Genomic DNA, 23,536 nt, shown 5'->3' with positions numbered 1-23,536 from the left:
CTAAAACCACTAAATTGGCAATCTCAGATTGCCCATCATTCTGCGGGTGGAAAGATGATGAGCCCTGCAACCGCGTGCCAATGTTCTCCCAAATTGCCTTCCAAAACAAACTCCTAAACCTGGGGTCCCTGTCGGAACAATTGTCTCAGGCATGCCATGTAATCTGAAAATGGGCCACAAACAGTCTCGCTAAGTGATCCGGCTTGACTATTTTCTTCACTGGAATGAAATGAGCCTGCTTGCTAAATCTGTCAATAACAGTCTAGATACCATCGTGATCACATACTTTCCCATGGGCCGGTGGGTATGGGCAAAGGCTGTAACAATCCCTGTGCTTTATGCCTGTCAAACTTGACCTTCTGGCATACCAAGCAACTGCGCACAAACTCTTCCACATCCTTCTTGAGTCTCGGCCAAAAGAAGTATTTCTCTACCCCTTTCATGGTAGTAGCAATGCCGCGGTGACCCGTAAAAGGCGGACAGTGGCATTCAATCATAACCTTTTCCCTCAACGGTTGTGTAACGCACAACATAGTTTTCATCATCAAGTAGCCATCCCGAATGGAATATCCCGCTATTGTCTCCCCATCCCGTATCCGTGTGAAAACGTCTGCAAAATCTAGATCTGTGTCGACCATATCCTCGAAGCTCCTATGATGTATCGCAGAAATAGCCAGAACCAAAGGCCTTCGAGACAAAGCATCTGCCACCAAATTCTTCTGTCCCTGAACATGGACAATCTAGAAGTGAAATTGTGACAAGATGTACGTCCACCGCATTTGCTTTTCGATAGCTGCTTCTGTGACAAGAAGTAGCGCAAACTCTGATGGTCTGTAAAGACAATAAAATCCGCTTCGAGTAGGTAGTGCCGCCATTGAGTAAGAGCATGGATAACCGCCAAAAGCTCTTTCTCATAAATCTGTGCTGTCAATTCTAGCCTTGGAAACAATCAGCTCTCGTAAGCAATGACATGGCCTTCTTGCATTAAGACCTCACCCAGACTACGACCACAGGCATCACAATATACTTCAAATGACTCTTGCAAGTCCGGCAAAGTCAAAACTGGTCCCGTAGTCAATTTCTTTTTCAAAGTCTAACCTCTGCAAACTTTCGAATGAACCGCCTGTAGTATGAACACATTCCCAAGAAGCTTCTAACTTCATGGACATTCTTCAAATCGGCCAATCACGGATAATCTCTATCTTGGCCAGATCTATCTGCACTCCTGCTGCTCAGACAATGTGTCCCAAAAAGTGTATCTCTGGTAGAAAAAATTCACTTTTCTTTGCATTAATCACTAACTTGTGATCTCGTAATGCCTGAAAGACCTGAAGCAGATGATCTCTATGTTTTGCCTCATTCTTGGAGAAAACAATGATATCGTCAAAGAAAGTGCCAACAAATAGCCTGTACTCTAGAAAAATCATGTCCATCATCCGGTTAAATGCCGCAGGAGCATTGGTTAAGCCAAAAGGGCCAAAGGCATCACCAAAAACTCAAATAACCCGAAAGTCGTCCGAAAGGCCGTCTTGTAGACATCTCCCGACGCGATTCTAATCTGATGATATCCACTCTTTAAATCAATCCTGCTAAAGCACGAGGATCCCTGTAATCTGTCGAGTATATCATCATCTGTCGAGTATATCATCAATCCTCGAAATCGAAAATCTGTTCTTGATGGTGATTTTGTTGAGAGCTCTATACTCAATGCACATTCTCCAAGATCCGTCTTTCTTCAAAACCAACAACATTGGAGAGCAATACGGTGAAGTACTAGGCTGGATAAGACCCTTTTCTAAGAGGTCTTTCACTTGGTTCATAATCTCTTCATTCTGTGCTCGGCTCACACGGTAAGGTGGCCGGTTTGGTGGTGTGCTTCCAAGTATCAGATCAATGGTATAATCTTCGGGACGAGCAGGTGGTAACTCGCCTGGCACGCCCTCTGAGAAGCAATTGGCATGAGAGTGGAGAAAATCTTGGCGTTCTTTATCAAGTTCAGACATATTTGTCATATCCTCATCACTTAACTCTTTCATAAAGATCGAGTAAACAAACAGACTGGATTTCATTAATTTAGAAATGGTCGAAGCCGATACAATAGGGACAGACTCATCCTTCAGTTTTATATCAAGTACAATGGTTATGCCCTTCTCTGTAGTCAAACTTTTTTTTACTTTAGCGAGTCAATGTCGCTTTCCTCGCCCGATAGTCGACCACGGCGTTGTTCTTGTGGTACCAGGGAATTCCCAAGAGGACATCACAACCTTCCAAAGGCATTATGTAAAAGTCCTCATGCCCCAAATACCCCTGACAATGCAACCGAAGTTTGCCAATGACAAGTGTAATGGCTACGTCCTTGCCGGGTGCTGCTAGAACAGCCTCCGCAAGTGGTCCCATCCGATCGGGAGTGATCTCAGGCCGCGCCGCCAATTCTGGTGAAATGAAGTTGGCCTTGGCTCCTTCATCAAAAAGATCAGGGCTTCTTGGTCTTGCCCCAAGCTCAGCAAAGTTCTGTACTCTCGTCCATCGTGCTGGGATCGGTACCCACGCAATCTGGAACCAGTCCTGTTTTCATTTTGCCTTTTCTCCCACGTTCCTCAGCTGCTCTCGAACTCTCAGGCCTTTCGTCGTCCTTGTCATTCTGTTCTTTCTGTGCCTTTTTAGGGCACTTCGCGGATATATGTCCAGTTTCCCCCCATCCGAAGCACTTTCCCTCCCTGATGAAGCGAGCTCGCTCCTGAGAAGTAAGCTTGGGCCGTGCATCTTTCTTTTCTGAGTGCTCTCTCTCTTTCTACTTTCATTTGTCAAAGTCTGTTCAGCTCTTTGTGTCATGATCTCATCGGTGGGGTAGGTCAGACTGCCAGAATAAATGGCAAAACCCTGTTCTGCATGACTCATCATGCCCTGAATGGAAGCTGACTTCTAATCCAAGCAGTGGTCTCGGACCTCTAAAGGTAGACCCAAGGTAAACCGCTCAATCTGTTCCTTGTACGAGAACTTCTTAAATGAAGAGGCGGGTAGAAAAGAGCTCCAGAATCTCTAGCAATAAGCGTCCACTGTATCTTTCTTGGTCATCCGAAGATGGTTCAAATCGGTTCGTATATCACGTTCATACTCTCGAGTCCGCCAAGAAGAAATAAAAAGCCTCTTGAATTTCAATCATTTAACTGGCGCAGTCTTGCTTAATAGAAGCGTGGACCACCAAGTTCGAGCATTCCCCTTAAAGTAAGAGGCAGCTCTCCGAATCTTAGAGTGCTCTAAGTAACGCCCTCCCGCAAAAGCGATGTCAAACTACTGTACAAAAGACAAAGCCTTCGAAGCATCTCTATATCCAAAAAACGTGTCAAATTTAATTGGCTGTCCACCTTCCTTAAACTCTCAGACTTTCTTGCTTTTGTCTTCCAGAAAGTCATACTGGTTGGCTTTGTAAAAATTCTTCTTCTTTGCATAAAAGTTGTTGTCGTCAGAGTCTGAACTGTCTGTAGACGAGTCCTCCGTAGAACTGTCACTCACGGGGCGAGATTTAGACTTCTTTGCCTTTTTCTTGCCCTTTCCGAAGCGTTGCTTCTTGCTTCACTTTTTGCCTTTTCGGTCTTCTTCGCTCGAGTCAGATGAGCTAGAAGAACTGTCAGAAAAAGAAGAAGAAGAAGAACTAGGTACTCCTTCAAATCGAACACGCTTCTTCTGTTTCTTTGCCTTTTCAAATGTCGACTGACGACCCAAATAGCCCGAGAAGTCAGTGCCTTTCTTCTGCTTTTTGCCGTGCTTTTTAGCTTTGTTTTGCGCGTCAAAAAGCTAAGCAATTCGTGCATCAACCACCTCTTCTAATTCCTTCTCTGTATATTTCTTGTGAGCAGAAGGTTTCTTGAGAGCGGGTTTTGGGGGTGGTGGTGTGCTTTTCTGCCACCGTGCATGCACCTCCTGGAAAGAAGTCTCGCTCATATATTTTGCAAATTTTGGGTCCTTCGCAAAATTAAGCATCATCTTTGTTGCATCGCCGATCGATTGACGATGCTCCATCTCTCGATGCTCCGCGTAGTAGGCCAAGGCGGGCCATACTCCTTGCAGGAATCTTCGTTGTGATCCCTTCCCACATATCCGGATGCAGAGGGAGTCGACTGATCTTTGCCTGAAGCCATAGGTGCCGCGGAAAAAAAGAATTGGGATCGGATTACCCGTAGAAGAGAAATCGGCCGTGCTCTGATACCACTGTAACAGACTTGGACACTCCAAGTCAAGGATCTACCGCGACAGCACCAAATAACCACTTCAAAACAGTTCACACTTCACAATTTTTTCGACACTGGCCCAGTGGAGTTCCGTGCCTAGAGATATTGGCCCCAAAGACTGGCGCCCCTTTCAAAATTTCTTTTTGTATTAATCTGAGTTCAAAGTACAAGAGTGCGGACAGGCGCTCACACTCAGACTCTGCGTCCAGATGCTCTGAGTTGTGAGAGGCTTGCTCACATATTTAAAGTTACAAGGGATGCCAAAAGCAGAGCCCCAAAAGCTGATAATCAAAAGCTCAAAAGCTTTGTAAAAATAAAGCAGGAGTTTCTCTTTCTCTATCTCTCTCTCTTGCTAAAATAAAGCAAAGAGGCTCTCTCTCTCTCTCTCTCTCTCTCTCTCTCTCTCTCTCTCTCTCTCTCTCTCTCTCTCTCTCTCGCTAAAATAAAGCAAAGAGGCTTTTCTTCTCTCTCCCCCAATTTGCATGGAGCAAAATAAAGCAAAGCTGCCAAAAAGCTACGCTGCTTTTACTGCTGCCGGAAAATCCACCGCAAATTGCGGGCTGCCATGTCAACAGGGAATTTCCGTGTTTCATGGGCTGCCACGTCAACAAATTAGGGTTTCAAATTTTCTGCAGTTAGGGTTAGGGTTTCAACAAATTAGGATTTCTTGCAGAGCGGGCAGCCACGTCACACTTTGTGACAACAGGTTCATACATTGACAAGTTTCCGGTCATTCTCATGACAATTCTTGATCTTCCCCATTTTCTTCAGACGGTTTGACTACAGACACCACAAATCCTATTCGGCACGACACTTGCAGGTCTATTGGCACTTCTTTTACGACAAGGAGTTGTTTTCACACTCAGTTCGGGACCTTCGCGCAATATCTTCACCCTGTATCGACGGAGTACAGCAGTTTGCTACACTGCTCGTGATGGCACTTTACCATAGAGATCTCTCGACGGTTGGGACATCCCAAACTGCTGCTACACTCGCGGAGTTCGCCGGACTATTGTCCTTCAATGGACATTGCAGCAGACATCTTCATCATTTGCCTCACATCTTCGGCTTCATGTGGTTTGTTCAATATTCGGTGTTGAGAGGGGGTGTTAGAACTTAGACTTATACCACTCTGCTGCTTCACAAGTCTAGGGCATACTTGTAGGGCTAGTATGTCTCCGGGCTGGCCACCCATAGTCTAGGTTGTACCTGGTCCGACCGCCCAAGTGTGGGGCCGGTCGCCCACTTTGTCCGAGTGCCCTCATATATTTCCATATATCATTTTTCTGTTGGATCGTGGGGATTTTTATCAGGCCTTGCCCTACCTCCCTTTGGGCACCTATATATGGGAACAGGAGGGTACCCACATCCACATCTCTCATCACACAGAGATCATCAGATATTGATTGTATTGAGGGTCTTCTGCTCATGGTAGTCATGTGGGTTGATCACCCCCTCTTCCCTACACCAACGTTTTGTGGTCTACTGTCTCTCTCTCTCTCCTCTCACGCTTCCGCACACACGCACTCACACTAAAAGTTTGTTCTTTTCTATTGGCACGTGGTGCCCGTCTTGTGACAAAGTTCCTTACACCTGCCACGTCAACAGCCTGCAATGCAATTCGCACAATTGCCTAGCCAACAAGTCAGCGTAAAACCTCGTTTGTCACAAACTACTGACGTGTCAAAGCCCTGAAGAAGGGAGTCAACTTGCAGATGTCGACCGAGGGGCCTGAACCCTAAGAAGAACAAGTAACAAAAGAAGAAGTCCTACCAACTTATGGGGACCACGTCCGATGGGGCCCCAAGTGACATAAAGGAAATACAGCAAGACCTACACACACACAAGAAATTGCGTAGCTTCTGATGACGTGGCAGATTTTTGAAAATTACGCTAACTGATGACGTGGCAGGTTGTACGAATTTCCACGTTTTGCATTGACTACTGACGTGGCAGCTGTACGGATTTTCGTAAATTGTGTTGGCAGCTTTCTGGCATTGCTTTTGGGACCAGAAGCTTTTGAGTTTGAAGGCTTTTCATGTAAACTGCTTTTCATAGGCCAAGGGCCTTTAAATATGTGCTAAAAGGCTCATTCTTTGGCATGCTTCCTGGAGAAGATGCAAAGTCTGGAGTACCGGCTTGTACTATGTTGATGCAATATAAAGATATACCAAAAGGGGCACCAAGGTTTGGGGCCAATACTCTGGGGTGGAATTCCGCCGCTCCGTGTCGCGTGTCGTCTCTCTTTTTCATTTCAGTTGTTATTGAAGTGCTAAAAGCCTGTTCAGTCTATACTTTTCTATTAGCACGTGGTGCCCGTCTTGTGATTGGTTTGTTCGCATAGCTACTGCCACGTCAGCACTATGCTATGGTTTGTGTGTGTGGATCCTTCTTCATTAACTTACAAGGTCCCATAAGTTGGTAACTCTTTAATAGTTGGCCCCCATTCCGCGAGTATCTATAAGTTGACAAACACTTCGTCTTCGGCTTCTACTTCTTCTGCTGTTGCTTCTCTTAGGGTTTAGGACCCTCGGTCGGGATTTGCAAGTCGGCTTGGGTCTTCCGTGGCTTGACACGTCAGCAGTTTGTGACACTAGTGATATTCTGCTAAATGAATTTATGAAAAGATGTACATTGAAATAGGAATTCCTAAAATGAACTTGTGGCGTGTGCCCCCTCATATGTCTATTGTTTTGAGTACGTGTCTATAGGATGAAATGATTGCAACATTTTATCTATTTCACCTGACGAGTGATGTAAATGTGATAGTAACGAGATTTAGTAGATCAAGACATTCGTGAAAAGATCAGCGCGGTCTAGAAGTGATTGTTAAATAAGTTACAATGATCATGATTCTCATCTGACATCTGGACGGGATATAATGATGTGAATGTGATGTAAACGTTCAGTGGCTATCGTCTTTATGCAAGTGCTGGATGTGTGCGGTCTAGTGCATGTATACATAGAGTCAATGTCTATTGAGCTAGTTTATGTCCTTTGTCTATTTTGCAGGTGTAATCGAGAGAGATTACTCTTCTCTCAAAAGGGGGGTATGTCATAAATTAGTGATGTGGCATGGCAAGGTTACCACGAGGGTTAGGAAATTAAAACCAACTTGGGGTCACCGGCCAGGAGGGGCCTAAACCCTTTATAAAAAGAGAATCACAAATCCTGCTTACCTGGCTAGCTATATGGACATCCGCAAATCGCAAGCAGGTTGTTGACGTACGGATTGCCACAAAATGCCAACCAGATTTTAGGCGTTGATATGGGGACCTATGAAGCTTTTGAACACGTGTAGCTTTCCATGTGAAGCTTTTGAAGGCCACGGGCTTTAAAATATGTACCGAGGGCTCTCTCTCTAGCATTCTAGTTGTAGCGGAAGTAAAGCAGAGGCCCCAACCTTGTACCTTTGCGAAGTAATAAAGAAAGAAGTACAGAAAGGAACGCCAAACTTTTGGGCCAGTGCACCCAGGAGTGGAACTCCACTGCTCCGTGACAACTCTCCTCTTCTCTCTTTCTATTTCACGTTCTATTGTTGCAGTCTCTCTCATGTGTTGCTATAGACTTCTTGCTTGAAGTGTCCAAGCTTGTTAAAAAACACGTTACATGGTGACACTACAACGGAAGAATATGATTGCTTAATGAGACTAAAGCAGGAACGATCAAGGACGTTCCTGTAAGGATTCTAGGTGCTAATCCTTAATTAAGTACTTAAACTCATGATTAAGACTTAAGAAACTGAAATTGAACTTAGAACAAGACTTAGAAGACTCTGTGTTTGATTGATTGAATGTGTGATACAAGGGCTCCTTATATAGGAGACGAAGAGACATAAATGAAAAGGCACGTCTCCTGGTGAAGAGACATGACTTTAGACGTAAAGACACATCCTTTCGGCGAAGAGCTGCAACCATTGGGCAAAGAGTCACACCCGTAGAACGAAGGGGTGTGACCAGTCGTCGAAGGAGTGTGGCTTTTGGCGAAGAGACACGTCCTTTGGGAGAAGGGGTGTGACCATCCAAGCGCAAGGGTCCTCCTTGGCATGGCACTTCGCGTATCTGCAACTAGGAGTAGATGTATTGCTGTTAACATAGTCACAATCGTGGCATTCCCTCCCATTTAAAATGAGAGCCCGTGTCAAAGAAATGACTTCTGATGTTGATAGAACTCTGGAAAAGCATTGAATCTTCGAAAATCTTCAATCTTTGAGTTATCAGAAACCTTTGTCTTGAACCTTTTCTTCTTGCGAAACCTTTTTGCTTTGACTGCTAAGTCCCATATCATTGCATTGTTCAAAGACTTTTTAGAGGAATCTGGCATAATCAGGTTGACTGCAACAAAAGATTGATCTTCAAAATCCTTCGTGTGATGTAAGATTTCTGGTTCAAAATCTTTCAATAACTGTGAAATATTTGGGGAAGAGGAAATCTTCTCAAGGTACTCTTCAGATGGGATGACTTCAACTTTAGTAATCTCTGGAGAGGATTTTGGCTTGAGACTGTAATCATCTTCCAATAATGAATCCCAAAATTCTTCAAAATCATCTTCTGGAACTGTAACTTCATGGCTTGTAATTGGCATATCATCATCCAATAAAGAATCAAAGAAAGCATAGTCGTCTTCAGACTCGGAATCTGCAACTATATCTTTATCTTTGTCTTCATCAGTTGATTCAGGAGAAGTTAATGAATTCAAAAATTCATCAATTATAATATTTGCATCTGCATCGGAAATCATATTCTCTTCATAATCCACTGTATCATGTCGCTTGACTAGTACACGTGAGGCTTGAATCACTCTTCCCGTGTAAAGTCAATTCACGTCCATCTTTGAACAAATTGATAGTATGTCCTCGAAAGCTAATTGCTAGATCATATTGGAATAACCAATGCTGACCAAGAATCATGTCGTAATAAGATAAAGGCGTGACTTCGAAATCCAATTGATCTGCATAAGTTTGAATCTCGAACTGTAACTGTCGAACTGTCTGATCACAAGTCAAAATTGATCCATCTCCTAATTCCACATCATATAAGTGAGATGTCTTCTGAGTTGGTAAGCCAAGCTGTTGAACTATCTGTGTGCTGACGAAATTATTCGAGCATCCGCTGTCCACCAAAATATTGATGGAGCGACCATTGAGTAGTCCAAGAAGGCTCAAAACTTGCTTTGAGAGAGGCTCCAAAATTGAAGAATTGCACTGAGCATGCTTCATAAGAATACTCGTATCCTCTGAGACACGAATCGTATTGACCACAGATTTTCCTTTATCCTTAGCAGAATCTGGTTGTTCAAGATTCGATGATATTTCCGCGTTGGAATTTCTTTTCGAATTAGACGGATTTGGTCTCTTTGGACATTGATACCATCTATGGTTACCACTGCAAATTGTACATAATCCTTCCTTCTTTGAAGTTGAAAATGCATTTGACGAAGAGCCTTGCTGAGTATTGGAATGCCGATCTTGAGAAAAATCACTTCCTTTACCACGATCAAGTGGAGGAACATGTGAAGAAGATCTGCTTTCAGATTGTCGATCTTGAGAATAGAACCTTGAAGTTGAATAAGGTTGTGTTGCTTGCTGTCTGAAGTGAGATTGATGTTGTTGACTTTGGCTATAGTTGTCTCTGCGATCGCGCTGTGAAAAGCGAGCGCTGTTTGAAGATCTGTTACCAGGGAGAAAATTCCGTGCAGGGCGCCGATTATCGCCAAGACGCTCCACATAGGCAATTGCAGCATCCAAAGTGGTAGGGTTGTATTTGTGCACATCATCCTTCAGGTTGGGTTCGAGTCCGTCGATAAAGCTGTGAAGTTTATCAGAGGGACTAAGGGTCTCTATCTCCAAAGTTAGTCTTTGGAACTCTATGATGTACGCGGCCAAGGAACCTGTCTGGCTCAGGCGGCGAAGAGAGGACCGGGCATGAAAATCCGCATTGGCAGGTTCGAACGCCTTGCGAATAGCACGTCGGAATTTATCCCAAGAAGGTGTGTGTTTACCATCAGCAACCCGTCGTTGCCACCAAAAAAATGTTGTGTCCTTAAGCAGAGAACTAGCAAGTGCAACTTTTTTACTCTCGACCAAGTCTGTGTTCGAGAAGTAAATCTCCATTTTGAACAGCCATTGGTCCAACACGCGCTTGTCGCAGCGACCAGTGTACGGTTCCGACAGTTTAACATCAAGCTTCTTCTTCTGTGCAGCATTAAAAATTTTATAAAGTAATTGAAGTTCGCGATTGTCTACCTCATCAGTTGGATCTGGTTCGTTGGGTTCATCCACTGAAGCTTCGGAAGAAGGTGTTGAAGATGCTGCATTTGTAGTTCGAGAAACAACAGGTCGACTTCGAGAAGTGTTTTCCGTGTGCATCTCATCCAAGCGAGTGTGAAGTGATGCGAGGCTTATGGAAAGTGTAGTCATCTGCTCCTTGATAAGAGTAAGGGCATCGTCAAATTGACCACCTCCATCCTGAGAATTCGGCATGGTTACGCCTCAAAAGGAACTCTTGAACGGATGTAGATTCTAGTTCCGGAACAGGTTCTGGGACGGGTGCTCCGTGAGCGGAAAATCTCTCTGGAATAAGTTCGCGCTCTGGAGGCGGGGGATCTGGAATAATTATCACGTCCGGCTCTGAGAAGAAGAATCCGGAATCACGAACACTTCATGTGTAGTGGAATTCTCGGGCAAGATTTCGTCGGGGAATTTTGTCTGACAGGTTATCCAACTGCTCTCATCGGCAAAAGGTACTGCACGCAGAGTGTGCACAAGGCCAACGCGGGTGGGTTTTCTCTTTGTTTTTTTAAGTTAGTATATTTGGGGTTTTTTTTTTTTTAATCAAGTGAGTGAGTTCACATTGGTTTTTTAAAAAATTGGGTCTTTGGGCGGCCAACTTAAATCAAGTGACCTTAAGTCACTTGAATAATCTGAAAATTGAATAAACTGCCCAACGTAAAAACAGAAAGACCTAGCCAACGTAGAAATAAGTCCAACGAAAGTCCATTGGCAGCGTAAAACAGCCAGCGCTTGCAAATTAGAAGCCAACGTTTCAGCATCAGGTGACGTTTCAGCCATAGTTACAGGGGACTGGGGGGACGGGGGGGACGGGCCCTAGGGCCGGGGAACGGCCGTAACCGGGCCGGGAACGGCTGGGAACGCCGAGGGACGGACGGAAAACGGGCCGGACGGGCGGGTCGCAGGGGGGACGGACCGGGGACGGCCGGGGCCGGACCGAGGTCGGATGGACCGGACAGGGACGGCAGGGGGCGGCCAGGGTCGGATTCAACAAAGTGACTGTTTTTTACCGTTTGCAAGGGCTCTGTGCAGCCCCAACTGCCATATTTTTTAAGCCTTGGCCCTTGGGAGGCTATAAAAGGCTCCCTTGGGCCTCTTAATACTCATAGTCTCAATGCTCAATGCTCATTCCATTTCCCTCAAGCTCAAGGCTCAAGTTTGAACTTTGAAGCTCTCCTCTCCCTCTTCTACCCACTTTGAAGCTCTCCTTTACTCTCTCTCCACACAAGCTCTCCTCTAACCCTTCTAACTTCTAAGCTCTACTCTCTCGAGTCTCTCCACCATCATGTCATCTCAAGCCAACTCCACTTCTCAAGCCGCTTCTTCTCGAAGGAGGCCCGCCGTGCAAACGTGGTCGTGGTGGGATGAAGTCGACTTTAGCTCGCGTGGCAAAGGTGGCGGTGCAAGACCATGGACGTGCAAGCTATGTCCATACAAGAGATCGGGTGGTTCAAACAAAGTGCGAGCCCATCTTCTTCATGAACCCGGTCACGAGGTGAAGTTTTGCCCTCATGTAGCTCCCGAGAAGAGGTTGGATCTTCTTGAGAAACTCACGGTGTATGAGGTTGCGGAAGCGGCCAAGAGGGGCCGTTTTGTTGCCGTTGATCCCTCCGCCACGGCGACACCGCAAGAGCAAAGGGAAGCCAACCTTGACGACATCTCTCGAACCTTCAAGAGCCATGGATCTACACTGTCCTCTTCCCTTCCGCATCGTCAAACCACTCTCAACGAAAATTGGAATCCTAAATTGAAGGAAGAGGTAGATAGGTCGGTTGCCCGATTCTTCTTCCACGACCACATTGCCTTCCATGCTTCGCGGTGAGTTTCCCTTGGCATATGCACATTGCAATCTTCCATTTTGTATTCATAATGGGTTATAATTTCTCGACTCTCCATACTAACGCAACATGCTCTATTTTGTGTGGATAGGTCTCCATACTTTCGAACCATGGTTACGAAAATAGGGGAATATGGCTCCTCTTATGTGCCACCTTCATCGGAGAGGCTTCGCACCACCCTCCTTGACAAAGAGAAGCTTGCCGTGGAGCAAGCGGCCCAAGCAACAAAGGATTTGTGGGAGACCAATGGCGTCTCTCTTCTTGTAGATGGATGGAGCGACACCCGCAAGCGGTCCATCCACGGGGTGGTGGCCTACTCTCGAGGGGAGATGTACTTTGTGGAGTCACATGATGCATCCGATAGTGGCAAGGCCGCCGAGATGCTTGCTGCGGAGTGGACAAGCACCATAGAGATCACCGGCCCGGAGAATGTCCTTTGTATGGTTGCAGATGGAGAGGCGTCAAATAGGGCAGCCGAAGCTATCATTGAGGGCATGTATCCCAGCATCCATCTCACATTTTGCATGGCGCATTGCCTCAATAACCTCCTCAAGGACATAGGGAACTTGTCATGGATTTCACTCACCATTGGTGACGCCTCTCGAATTGTCTCCTTTGTGCTCAACCATCAAAAAGTGCGCCATGAATTCTCAAAGAGGAGCCACTTGTCTTTGCTCAAATATTCAGAAACAAGATTTGCATTTAATTGGCTTATGCTAGGCCGCTTGTCTACATGTGGTGGAGCCTTAAGGGGCCTCTTTCTCAGTGATGAGTTCCAGGCCATGCCGGAGTCTACATCAGCAGTAGGATTGAAATGCCGAGAATGGGCCGACGACGCCGCTTGGTGGGAGGAGGTGAAGACTCTTGACGCCATGGTCAAGCCTATTCTACACCTACTTCGAGTGGTGGATGACTTGCAGCCATGCATTGGCAAAGTCTACGAAGCCATGGATCGGATGATAGAGGCACTTGAGAAGCTTGTGTCTGACCCTGTTCAATATGCGGAGATTCATGGCTTGTGTGAGTCGAGGTGGAATGGATACTACTCTCCACTTCATGCGGCAGCTTATGTGCTTGACCCTGAGTTTCAAGGAAGGCGTCAAGAGACCGACAAGGAGGTGAGCAAAGGATGGCGGCTTGCATTGGAGCGCCTTGAGCCTAGCAGTGACATTAGGCGCAAGATTAGAGACGAGCTACTCAACTACAGGCAAAAGAAGGGCTCCTATGGATGTGTAGATGCACAGCTTGATCGCAACAAGATTGGCTCGGTTTTGTGGTGGGAGGACTATGGAGGAGATGGCCCACATTTGCAGCGCTTGGCTGTTCGTGTCCTTAGCCAAGCATGTACCACTAGTTGCTTGGAGCAACTATGGAGTGTGTACAGCCACATTGCCTCTAAGAAGAGGAATCGCCTTGGCATTCAGAGGGCCAATGATTTGGTGTTTGTGAGCGCTAACTTGCGCATGCTTGCCAAGAGCGTCACACACAAGGCAGATCCTTTCACTGAGTGGGAGATGGCACAAGAGAATCCATCTATGCATAGTTACAGGGGACGGGGGGGACGGGCCCTAGGGCCGGGGAACGGCCGTAACCGGGCCGGGAACGGCTGGGAACGCCGAGGGACGGACGGAAAACGGGCCGGACGAGCGGGTCGCAGGGGGGCCGGGCGGGGTCGGACGGACCGGACGGGGACGGCAGGGGTCGGCCGGGGTCGGATTCAAAAAAATGACTGTTTTTGATCGTTTGCAACGGCTCTGTGCAGCCCCAACTGCCATATTTTTTAAGCCTTGGCCCTTGGGAGGCTATAAAAGGCTCCCTTGGGCCTCTTAATACTCATAGTCTCAATGCTCAATGCTCATTCCATTTCCCTCAAGCTCAAGGCTCAAGCTCATTCCATTTCCCTCAAGCTCAAGGCTCAAGTTTGAACTTTGAAGCTCTCCTCTCCCTCTTCTGCCCACTTTGAAGCTCTCCTTTACTCTCTCCACACAAGCTCTCCTCTAACCCTTCTAACTTCTAAGCTCTACTCTCTCGAGTCTCTCCACCATCATGTCATCTCAAGCCAACTCCACTTCTCAAGCCGCTTCTTCTCGAAGGAGGCCCGCCGTGCAAACTTGGTCGTGGTGGGATGAAGTCGACTTTAGCTCGCGTGGCAAAGGTGGCAGTGCAAGACCATGGACATGCAAGCTATGTCCATACAAGAGATCGGGTGGTTCAAACAAAGTGCGAGCCCATCTTCTTCATGAACCCGGTCACGAGGTGAAGTTTTGCCCTCATGTAGCTCCCGAGAAGAGGTTGGATCTTCTTGAGAAACTCACGGTATATGAGGTTGCGGAAGCGGCCAAGAGGGGCCGTTTTGTTGCCGTTGATCCCTCCACCACGGCGACACCGCGAGAGCAAAGGGAAGCCAACCTTGACGACATCTCTCGAACCTTCAAGAGCCATGGATCTACACCGTCCTCTTCCCTTCCGCATCGCCAAACCACTCTCAACGAAAATTGGAATCCTAAATTGAAGGAAGAGGTAGATAGGTCGGTTGCCAGATTCTTCTTCCACGACCACATTGCCTTCCATGCTTCGCGGTGAGTTTCCCTTGGCATATACACATTGCAATCTTCCATTTTGTATTCATAATGGGTTATAATTTCTCGACTCTCCATACTAACGCAACATGCTCTATTTTGTGTGGATAGGTCTCCATACTTTCGAACCATGGTTACGAAAATAGGGGAATATGGCTCCTCTTATGTGCCACCTTCATCGGAGAGGCTTCGCACCACCCTTCTTGACAAAGAGAAGCTTGTCGTGGAGCAAGCGGCCCAAGCAACAAAGGATTTGTGGGAGACCAATGGCGTCTCTCTTCTTGTAGATGGATGGAGCGACACCCGCAAGCGGTCCATCCACGGGGTGGTGGCCTACTCTCGAGGGGAGATGTACTATGTGGAGTCACATGATGCATCCGATAGTGGCAAGGCCGCCGAGATGCTTGCTGCGGAGTGGACAAGCACCATAGAGATCACCGGCCCGGAGAATGTCCTTTGTATGGTTGCAGATGGAGAGGCGTCAAATAGGGCAGCCGAAGCTATCATTGAGGGCATGTATCCCAGCATCCATCTCACATTTTGCATGGCGCATTGCCTCAATAACCTCCTCAAGGACATAGGGAACTTGTCATGGATTTCACCCACCATTGGTGACGCCTCTCGAATTGTCTCCTTTGTGCTCAACCATCAAAAAGTGCGCCATGAATTCTCAAAGAGGAGCCACTTGTCTTTGCTCAAATATTCAGAGACAAGATTTGCATTCAATTGGCTTATGCTAGGCCGCTTGTCTACATGTGGCGGAGCCTTAAGGGGCCTCTTTCTCAGTGATGAGTTCCAGGCCATGCCGGAGTCTACATCAGCAGTAGGATTGAAATGTCGAGAATGGGCCGACGACGCTGCTTGGTGGGAGGAGGTGAAGACTCTTGACGCCATGGTCAAGCCTATTCTACACCTACTTCGAGTGGTGGATGGCTTGCAGCCATGCAATGGCAAAGTCTACGAAGCCATGGATCAGATGATAGAGGCACTTGAGAAGCTTGTGTCTGACCCTGTTCAATATGCGGAGATTCATGGCTTGTGTGAGTCGAGGTGGAATGGATACTACTCTCCACTTCATGCGGCAGCTTATGTGCTTGACCCTGAGTTTCAAGGAAGGCGTCAAGAGACCGACAAGGAGGTGAGCAAAGGATGGCGGCTTGCATTGGAGCGCCTTGAGCCTAGCAGTGACATTAGGCGCAAGATTAGAGACGAGCTACTCAACTACAGGCAAAAGAAGGGCTCCTATGGATGTGTAGATGCACAGCTTGATCGCAACAAGATTGGCTCGGTTTTGTGGTGGGAGGACTATGGATGAGATGGCCCACATTTGCAGCGCTTGGCTGTTCGTGTCCTTAGCCAAGCATGTACCACTAGTTGCTTGGAGCAACTATGGAGTGTGTACAGCCACATTGCCTCTAAGAAGAGGAATCGCCTTGGCGTTCAGAGGGCCAATGATTTGGTGTTTGTGAGCGCTAACTTGCGCATGCTTGCCAAGAGCATCACACACAAGGCAGATCCTTTCACTGAGTGGGAGATGGCACAAGAGAATCCATCTATGGCCGATATTCTTTTGGAGGAGCTAGAGGAGGATTTCGAGCCTCAATGCGAGCCTCCCGAGCCGGAGCCCTCATACGTTGCTGACGACCTCGACTACGACGACGATGTGGAGATTCAGCAGGCGAGCACTTCTTGAGTTTGATGATCATTGATCACTCGACTCTCGAGTCTAGACTCTTGAGTCTACGACTCTACCTACTACATAGCGCTTTGTACTTTTTGTTATCCTTGAGGCCTCAGGCTTGTCCTAAGTCCTTTAAGCTTTTTGAGTCTTGAGCCCTTGTGGCATGCACTTCTCATTTTGTATCCATCGATCATCGATGTTCTATTAGCATATTTCAGCCTATATGACTCGTGTTCTTTGGTCTATTTAGTGTAAATTTATGGTCAAAGTGATGCTCTATGTGTGTGGCATGTGTGTAGGTCAAAAAATGCCAAAAAAACTCTCTTTTTTTTTTTGCCGTTCCGACCCTCGTCCCCGTATCCTGACTTTTGCCGTCCTGACCCCGTTCCCGACCCCGACCCGCCGTCCCATGTAACTATGGTTTCAGCCAGCGATAAAATGTTAAATCTGCCAGCACTTCAGAAATTCAGCCTTGGTCCTTGCGTAGCAGAATTCAGCCAGCTTTTCAGATTTGCAGCCAACGTTTGCAGAAATTCAGCCCATTTGCGAGTCTCATGGCGCCAAGTGATTTGAGAACCGTTCGCGTGAAGGGGTGCAATCCTTGGGAAGGGGTGCGAACTCTTCAAACTGAAGGGGCACTTCCAAGGAATGCGAGCATTGGGAAGAGGTGGCACCTGCCGGCGTGGTACCCATGCGCATGAAGGGGTGCGACCATGGGTTTGAAGGGGTACTACCCGAGGAAAGGGCGCTCAAAGAGGCTCCAGCAGGAGTTGTCCCGAAAGTCACCGGGTACGCCACATAAACTCTGGGTATACCACACACTCGCACACACTGCTGTCCCATTCTGTTTATGCTGCTTTTTTATGTATAGAATTAAATCAATTATCTCATACCATCGGGGAAGAAGTTGAATTCCATCTTTCTTCTGCTTCCATGCAACTCCGGAAAAAGGGGGGAGAAGAGGGTAGCGGCGAGGGTGAGGGCTCACAACCTTCGGGTCTCGGGAAAAAATTTGCTCTGATACCACTGTAAGGATTCTAGGTGCTAATCCTTAATTAAGTACTTAAACTCATGATTAAGACTTAAGAATCTGAAACTGAACTTAGAACAAGACTTAGAAGACTCTGTGTTTGATTGATTGAATGTGTGATACAAGGGCTCTAAATGAAAAGGCACGTCTCCTGATGAAGAGACATGACTTTAGATGTAAAGACACATCCTTTCAGCGAAGAGCTGCAACCATTGGGCGAAGAGTCGCACCCGTAGAGCGAAGGGGTGTGACCAGTCGTCGAAGGAGTGTGGCTTTTGGCGAAGAGACACGCCTTTGGGTGATGTTGCTAATTGGACTATTTTCTTATTTTTAATGATTAATCTCTTTTTCTAGGATATTTTATTATGTGCACTAAGAACTGTTAAAAGATTGTAGCTACAGGAACTACCATCAAGAACGGACAAACTCTGATGTGTCATTTGATGGGTGACGGTAAACATCGCGAAGGAGTTTCCGTAAGTTCGGTGGAAAGGGCCGGGTTACGAGTGCCCCTGATGCGTCACATGATGGGTGACGGGTGCATTAGTAAGGGGGCATCCCGTAGGCTAAGGAGGAAATCCGAACTGAGTAAGAAAATACGCGTAAGAACGCAAGCACAAGAATAAAGATGGGTTCAATGAAGCTTTTTACGAAAAGCAGGAACAATCGCGGGAAGGCAAACACTTTCCCGCGAGGAATCTATGTTTGCATTGCATTCGTGCATGTGGTTGCATCCAGGGATGCCTGGGAAGTGTTGTGAAATGCATTGGTTTTAACTTATAAGGTTTTATTGAGTTTTTGGGCAGGTTCAGTCCAATTATAAAATATGCCCACCGCCCACTTAATAAGTGGGCAGCCACTTAGAAGATAAAGCAACAAAACCAGCCAGCGAATTCTCTCTCCCTATTTCGGGTAGAACAGCGCAAAAAAAAAAAAAAAACCCGGCCGCGATCTCTACGCGAGCAGCTATTCGTGCCGTGGCCAGGGAGCTATAAAAGCACCACATGCCCTCACTCAAAGGGGGTACCAACGTCAGCAAGACAAGACTCTGCCGCAAGAGATCGCGAGACTACGAAGCACGGAAGTCGCTTTTCCCGCGCAAGAGCGACAGGTATCTATTGTGGTTTCGCCATACGAATTGTTGTCACGTGTTTGTGTGGTTTGTTTTGCAGGAATCTCCCGTCTTACGGGAAGGCCCTTCACGGGAAGTACGGCTTCACGCCTAAGTCACTTACGGGAAAGTACGGCTTCGCGCCTAAGTCCCTTACGGGAAGGACGGCCTTGTGCCCAAGCCCTTTACGAGAAAGCACGACCCTCGGGTCTAAGATTACAAAACGGAGGGGTTTCCTCGGGTTCTCGTGCTTGTATAAGAATTCTCCCTGAACAAAAGAATACTCTTAACGGGGGGGAGACCAGCCCATCTTCTGGTCCCCAATACTGTCTCGATCTTCTCCCTTCTCTCCCTTTTGCAAAGTATATTATTTTTCAGATTTCTAAGTGCTCGTGTACGCTCCCGTTTTGTGACAGGTGAAGGGGTGTGACCATCCAAGCGCAGGGGTCCTCCTTGGCATGGTACTTCGCGTATCTGCAACTAGGAGTAGATGTATTGCTGTTAACATAGTCACAATCGTGATAGTTCCTCCAAATCAGCCGATGAATCGCAGAATCAACACCAAAATGAGGAAAGGATAGCAGCTACCTACATTATGCTCCTCTCCAATGTGGAAAAGCGACACACGATCAGCCTGGAAGTCGGGCACAATATGTCCCATTGCACCAATGCTATGATACTATTTCGAGATCAACAGCCGAAAAGGCACTTTGGGGACAAAAGAGAGTCACAAGAGAAAATTTCAGCTTCTCCTAACAGGAAAGTCATATACATGAGCTCACAAATACACCTATTCCACGGCAACTGAGATAGAGGGCAGCTAAAATTGGCCCGCAATGATACACAAACAACCCCCTGTAGAGATCCCTCTAAAGTTTAAACCCCTTTCAAAGATCGCAAGAAGATCCTCTATTTCTAGCTGCGAAGATAAAACTCTCTCTCTCTCTCTCTCTCTCTCTCTCTCTCTCTCTCTCTCTCAGAGCACACATACGTATAACACAGGAAGTGAGTAAACCTTTCAGCAAGTTGCAAGCCGACCTGATAACCGATGGCTTCAATGCGACGACCCGCAAGCTCGGGTTTTGAAGGATGGAGTCGGTGACAGTAGGCCTCCACCATCTCCATGCTCACCCACTCCACACAGCTCTCCGCCACCTCTCTCTCGCCCCTCGCTGCCATACCGTCGAACGGAGTATGCGTTTAGGAGTACACGTTGCCGGAAAACGCAGATGCGTCGCCAACAACATTTAGGGAAAATTTACCAGAATGCCCCTGAAATTTGTGGAAATTTCTAAAATACCCTCTAATTTTGAAAATTCCCAAAATACCCCCTGTTCTTTCTTTACATACTTGATTCTTTACAATACAAGGATTGCTTCCATTTTCACATACTTGATTCTTTACAATACAAAGATTGCATCCATAAACCTATTTTAGAAAGATTATGGCCATCGAATTAAGAAATAAGAAATTTGAATATGCAAATCATAAGTTATTTAATCTTTTGTGTCGAACAGACCCTTAAAATCCTCACTCTAACATGCCAATCATTGCTTTTATCAACTATTTTTTATAATGTAGTGTATTGAGAGATATTTTTTTCAAATTTGAGGGATATTCTCATAATTTTGGCAAAATTTTAAGATGCATATTGGAAATTTTGATAAAATTTAAGGACATTGTTGGACAAATTTGTCCAAATTTGAGGGTATTTTGGGAATTTTTAAAATTACACAAGTATTTTGGGAATTTACATAAATTTGAGAGGTATTTTGGTTTTTTTTCCCCAAAAAATAAGGTGTGTTTGGGACCAAAAATACACTCTACATCAAAAATTTGAGGATGTAACAAGTACTTTTCAATAGCCTACAGAGGTGGGAACAACAAGTAAGTGACAAAATGGTCACACCAATCGCAATAACTAGCTCTAGTGTAGCTCATTTGGTTGCGCCTTTGTAACCCCAAGGTTGAGGCCCTTGAGAGTTCGAGGCTCATGGGCTACGCTCAATGGGTGTCACCAACTTCTCCATTGGGTCCTTGTGGGTGTAATGTGTACATGAATATCTGATTGTAAATTCACATATATGTGTAAAGTCCTCCCTAATGCCTTTTGTCGCACTCATGGTTACTAAAATAGCTAGAGTCGAGTCTACATGGATTCACTTAGGATAAAGCGACGAAGCCCAGATATGGTGTACTGTGAAGTTGTAGCTAGTTATTGGGGATACTATTAGTTAATCTTGATCTCAACTACGCATTGTTGGGGTAAAGGTTGTGTGCCTATGTTGGATGCATCCAACGTGAGTAGCCATTTTCACCTTCTCATGGACATTATTTTTCCATTTGCTATGTATATATTCATGGGCTCACATTGAGTTCCAAGTTGTATCTGTTTATTCACTTCATGTATTTTGGGCGGCCGGCCATAACTTTTAAAACCCTAGGTATATAAGTGAATGTAGCTCATGTGAAAGGGGAGATATCATTTTGAGAGAAACTTAGAGTAGAGAAGAAGAAGAAGAAGAAGAAGGAGGCTATGGAGGTGGAAGCATGCAGCCGCATGTACTCTCTTCACGGACCGATTATATGCATGCAATGAAAATGAGTCCTTTTGACTTTCTCTTGCTTTTCATTAAGTTGTGTATTAGTGTCTTGATGGTGTAGATTAAGAACTAATCGCTCTCTAATTCTTGACTGCCTATTGTATGTTTGATTCTAGTGGTGTGTGCATGATTAGAGTAGTGTGTAGATTAAGGATTTGTGTATGCATTGCTCTAATCATAACTCCATGAGCTTGGGTGAGCTTGTGATTAGGATGTGACCATGAAGATTAGTAGAGAATGCAACGATTAGCAACCTTGATTAGCATAAGGGTTAGCGTGTGTGCATACACTAATCCCCTTTATTTTCCTCTCTTCTTCCTATTGTAGATAATCTCATGTGATTTCCACACTCAATTCTATCTCATTTCTCTCACATAATCACCCATGTGTGATGTTTCCGTGCTCTCGCCAAGTCACTATCATCCTCGGTAGCGGCGCCAAATGTTAACTCCCTCGTAGCATAGCTCCAAAGAATCAACAAAATTATCAATCCGAGGATGGTAGCGACCCGGCTAGGGTATGGAAACATCACACATGAGTGATTATGTGAGAGAAATGACATAGAATTGAGTGGGGAAATCACATGAGATTATCTACAATAGGAAGAAGAGAGGACTAATGAAGGGGATTAGTGTATGCACACACGCTAACCCTTATGCTAATCAAGGTTGCTAATCGTTGCATTCTCTACTAATCCTCATGGTCACATCCTAATCACAAGCTCACCCAAGCTCATGGAGTTATGATTAGAGCAATGCATGCACAAATCCTTAATCTACACACTAATCTAATCATGCACACACTACTAGAATCAAATATACAATAGGCAGTCAAGAATTAGAGAGCGATTAGTTCTTAATTTACACCATCAAGACACTAATACACAACTTAATGAAAAGCAAGAGAAAGGCAAAAGGACTCATCTTCATTGCATGCATATAATCAATCCGTGAAGAGAGTACATGCGGCTCCATGCTTCCACCTCCATAGCCTCCTTCTTCTTCTTCTCTACTCTCCCTCGTAGCATAGCTCCAAAGAATCGACAAAATTATCAATCCAAGGATGGTAGCGACCCGTGTAGGGCATGGAAACATCACACATGGGTGATTGTGCGAGAGAAATGAGATAGAATTGAGTGTGGAAATCACATGAGATTATCTACAATAGGAAGAAGAGAGGACTAATGAAAGGGATTAGTGTATGCACACGCGCTAATCCTTATGTTAATCAAGGTTGCTAATCGTTGCATTCTCTACTAATCCTCATAGTCACATCCTAATCACAAGCTCACCCAAGCTCATGGAGTTATGATTAGAGCAATGCATACACAAATCCTTAATCTACACACTAATATAATCATGCACACACTACTAGAATCAAACATACAATAGGCAGTCAAGAATTAGAGAGCGATTAGTTCTTAATCTACACCATCAAGACACTAATACACAACTTAATGAAAAGCAAGAGAAAGTCAAAAGGACTCATCTTCATTGCATGCATATAATCGGTCTGTGAAGAGAGTACATGCGGCTCCATGCTTCCACCTCCATAGCCTCCTTCTTCTTCTTCTTCTTCTTCTCTGCTCTATGTTTCTCTCAAAATGATATCTCCCCTTTCACATGAGCTACATTCACTTATATACTTAGGGTTTTAAAAGTTATGGCCGACCGCCCAAAGTACATGAAGTGAATAAACAGATACAACTTGGAACTCAATGTAAGCCCATGAATATATACATAGCAAATGGAAAAATAATGTCCATGAGAAGGTGAAAATGGCTGCTGACGTTGGTTCCTAAGCTTTGTCGTCCCCAAATCGATGTCGTGGTGAATGCTCCAAGAAGAATGTGCCTGCAAAAGACAAAAGGCAATGAAGTAGCAAGCATAATCATGTGGCAAATAAGTCATAAGGCAAAGTAAAGCACATCATAGAATGACTAAGTGCAAAGGATTATGAATTGTTAAACTACCAATAAAAGACAAATAAATTGCACTTGCTAAAAATAATTAAACAAGAGTTTTGGGCTTATGGATGAATCTATCAATTAGTTAGCTATGACGAAGGGTTAAAGCAGTCACTCTAGTACTAGCTAAGTTAGAAAAATTATATAAAGGTAAGATTCCCTATTTGTGTTTATGAGTAGAGATAAGTGAACTAACTATACAATTCCAAA

The 23,536-nt window shown here is 45.5% G+C and overlaps 1 protein-coding gene across 1 annotated transcript in view; it reads right to left on the bottom strand.

Moving 5' to 3' along the window:
* LOC147420639 (Transport protein particle (TRAPP) component) overlaps window positions 1-20,009 on the bottom strand; it is a 78,923-nt gene extending 58,914 nt beyond the window's left edge. The window contains exon 1 of the mRNA XM_086504218.1: window positions 19,773-20,009. Within this exon, the coding sequence (XP_086360344.1) occupies window positions 19,773-19,936 (164 nt within the window). The 5' untranslated portion in view covers window positions 19,937-20,009. The remainder of the gene's footprint in view (window positions 1-19,772) is intronic.
* Between the last annotated feature and the right edge of the window lie 3,527 nt (window positions 20,010-23,536).

Source organism: Adiantum capillus-veneris, chromosome 28 (genome assembly GCF_014529385.1).
Source record: "Adiantum capillus-veneris isolate H3 chromosome 28, ASM1452938v2, whole genome shotgun sequence".
NCBI classification, from domain to species: Eukaryota; Viridiplantae; Streptophyta; class Polypodiopsida; order Polypodiales; family Pteridaceae; genus Adiantum; species Adiantum capillus-veneris.
The sequence above is the reverse complement of the archived record's forward strand: the minus strand, read 5'-3'. Positions and strand labels throughout refer to the sequence as shown.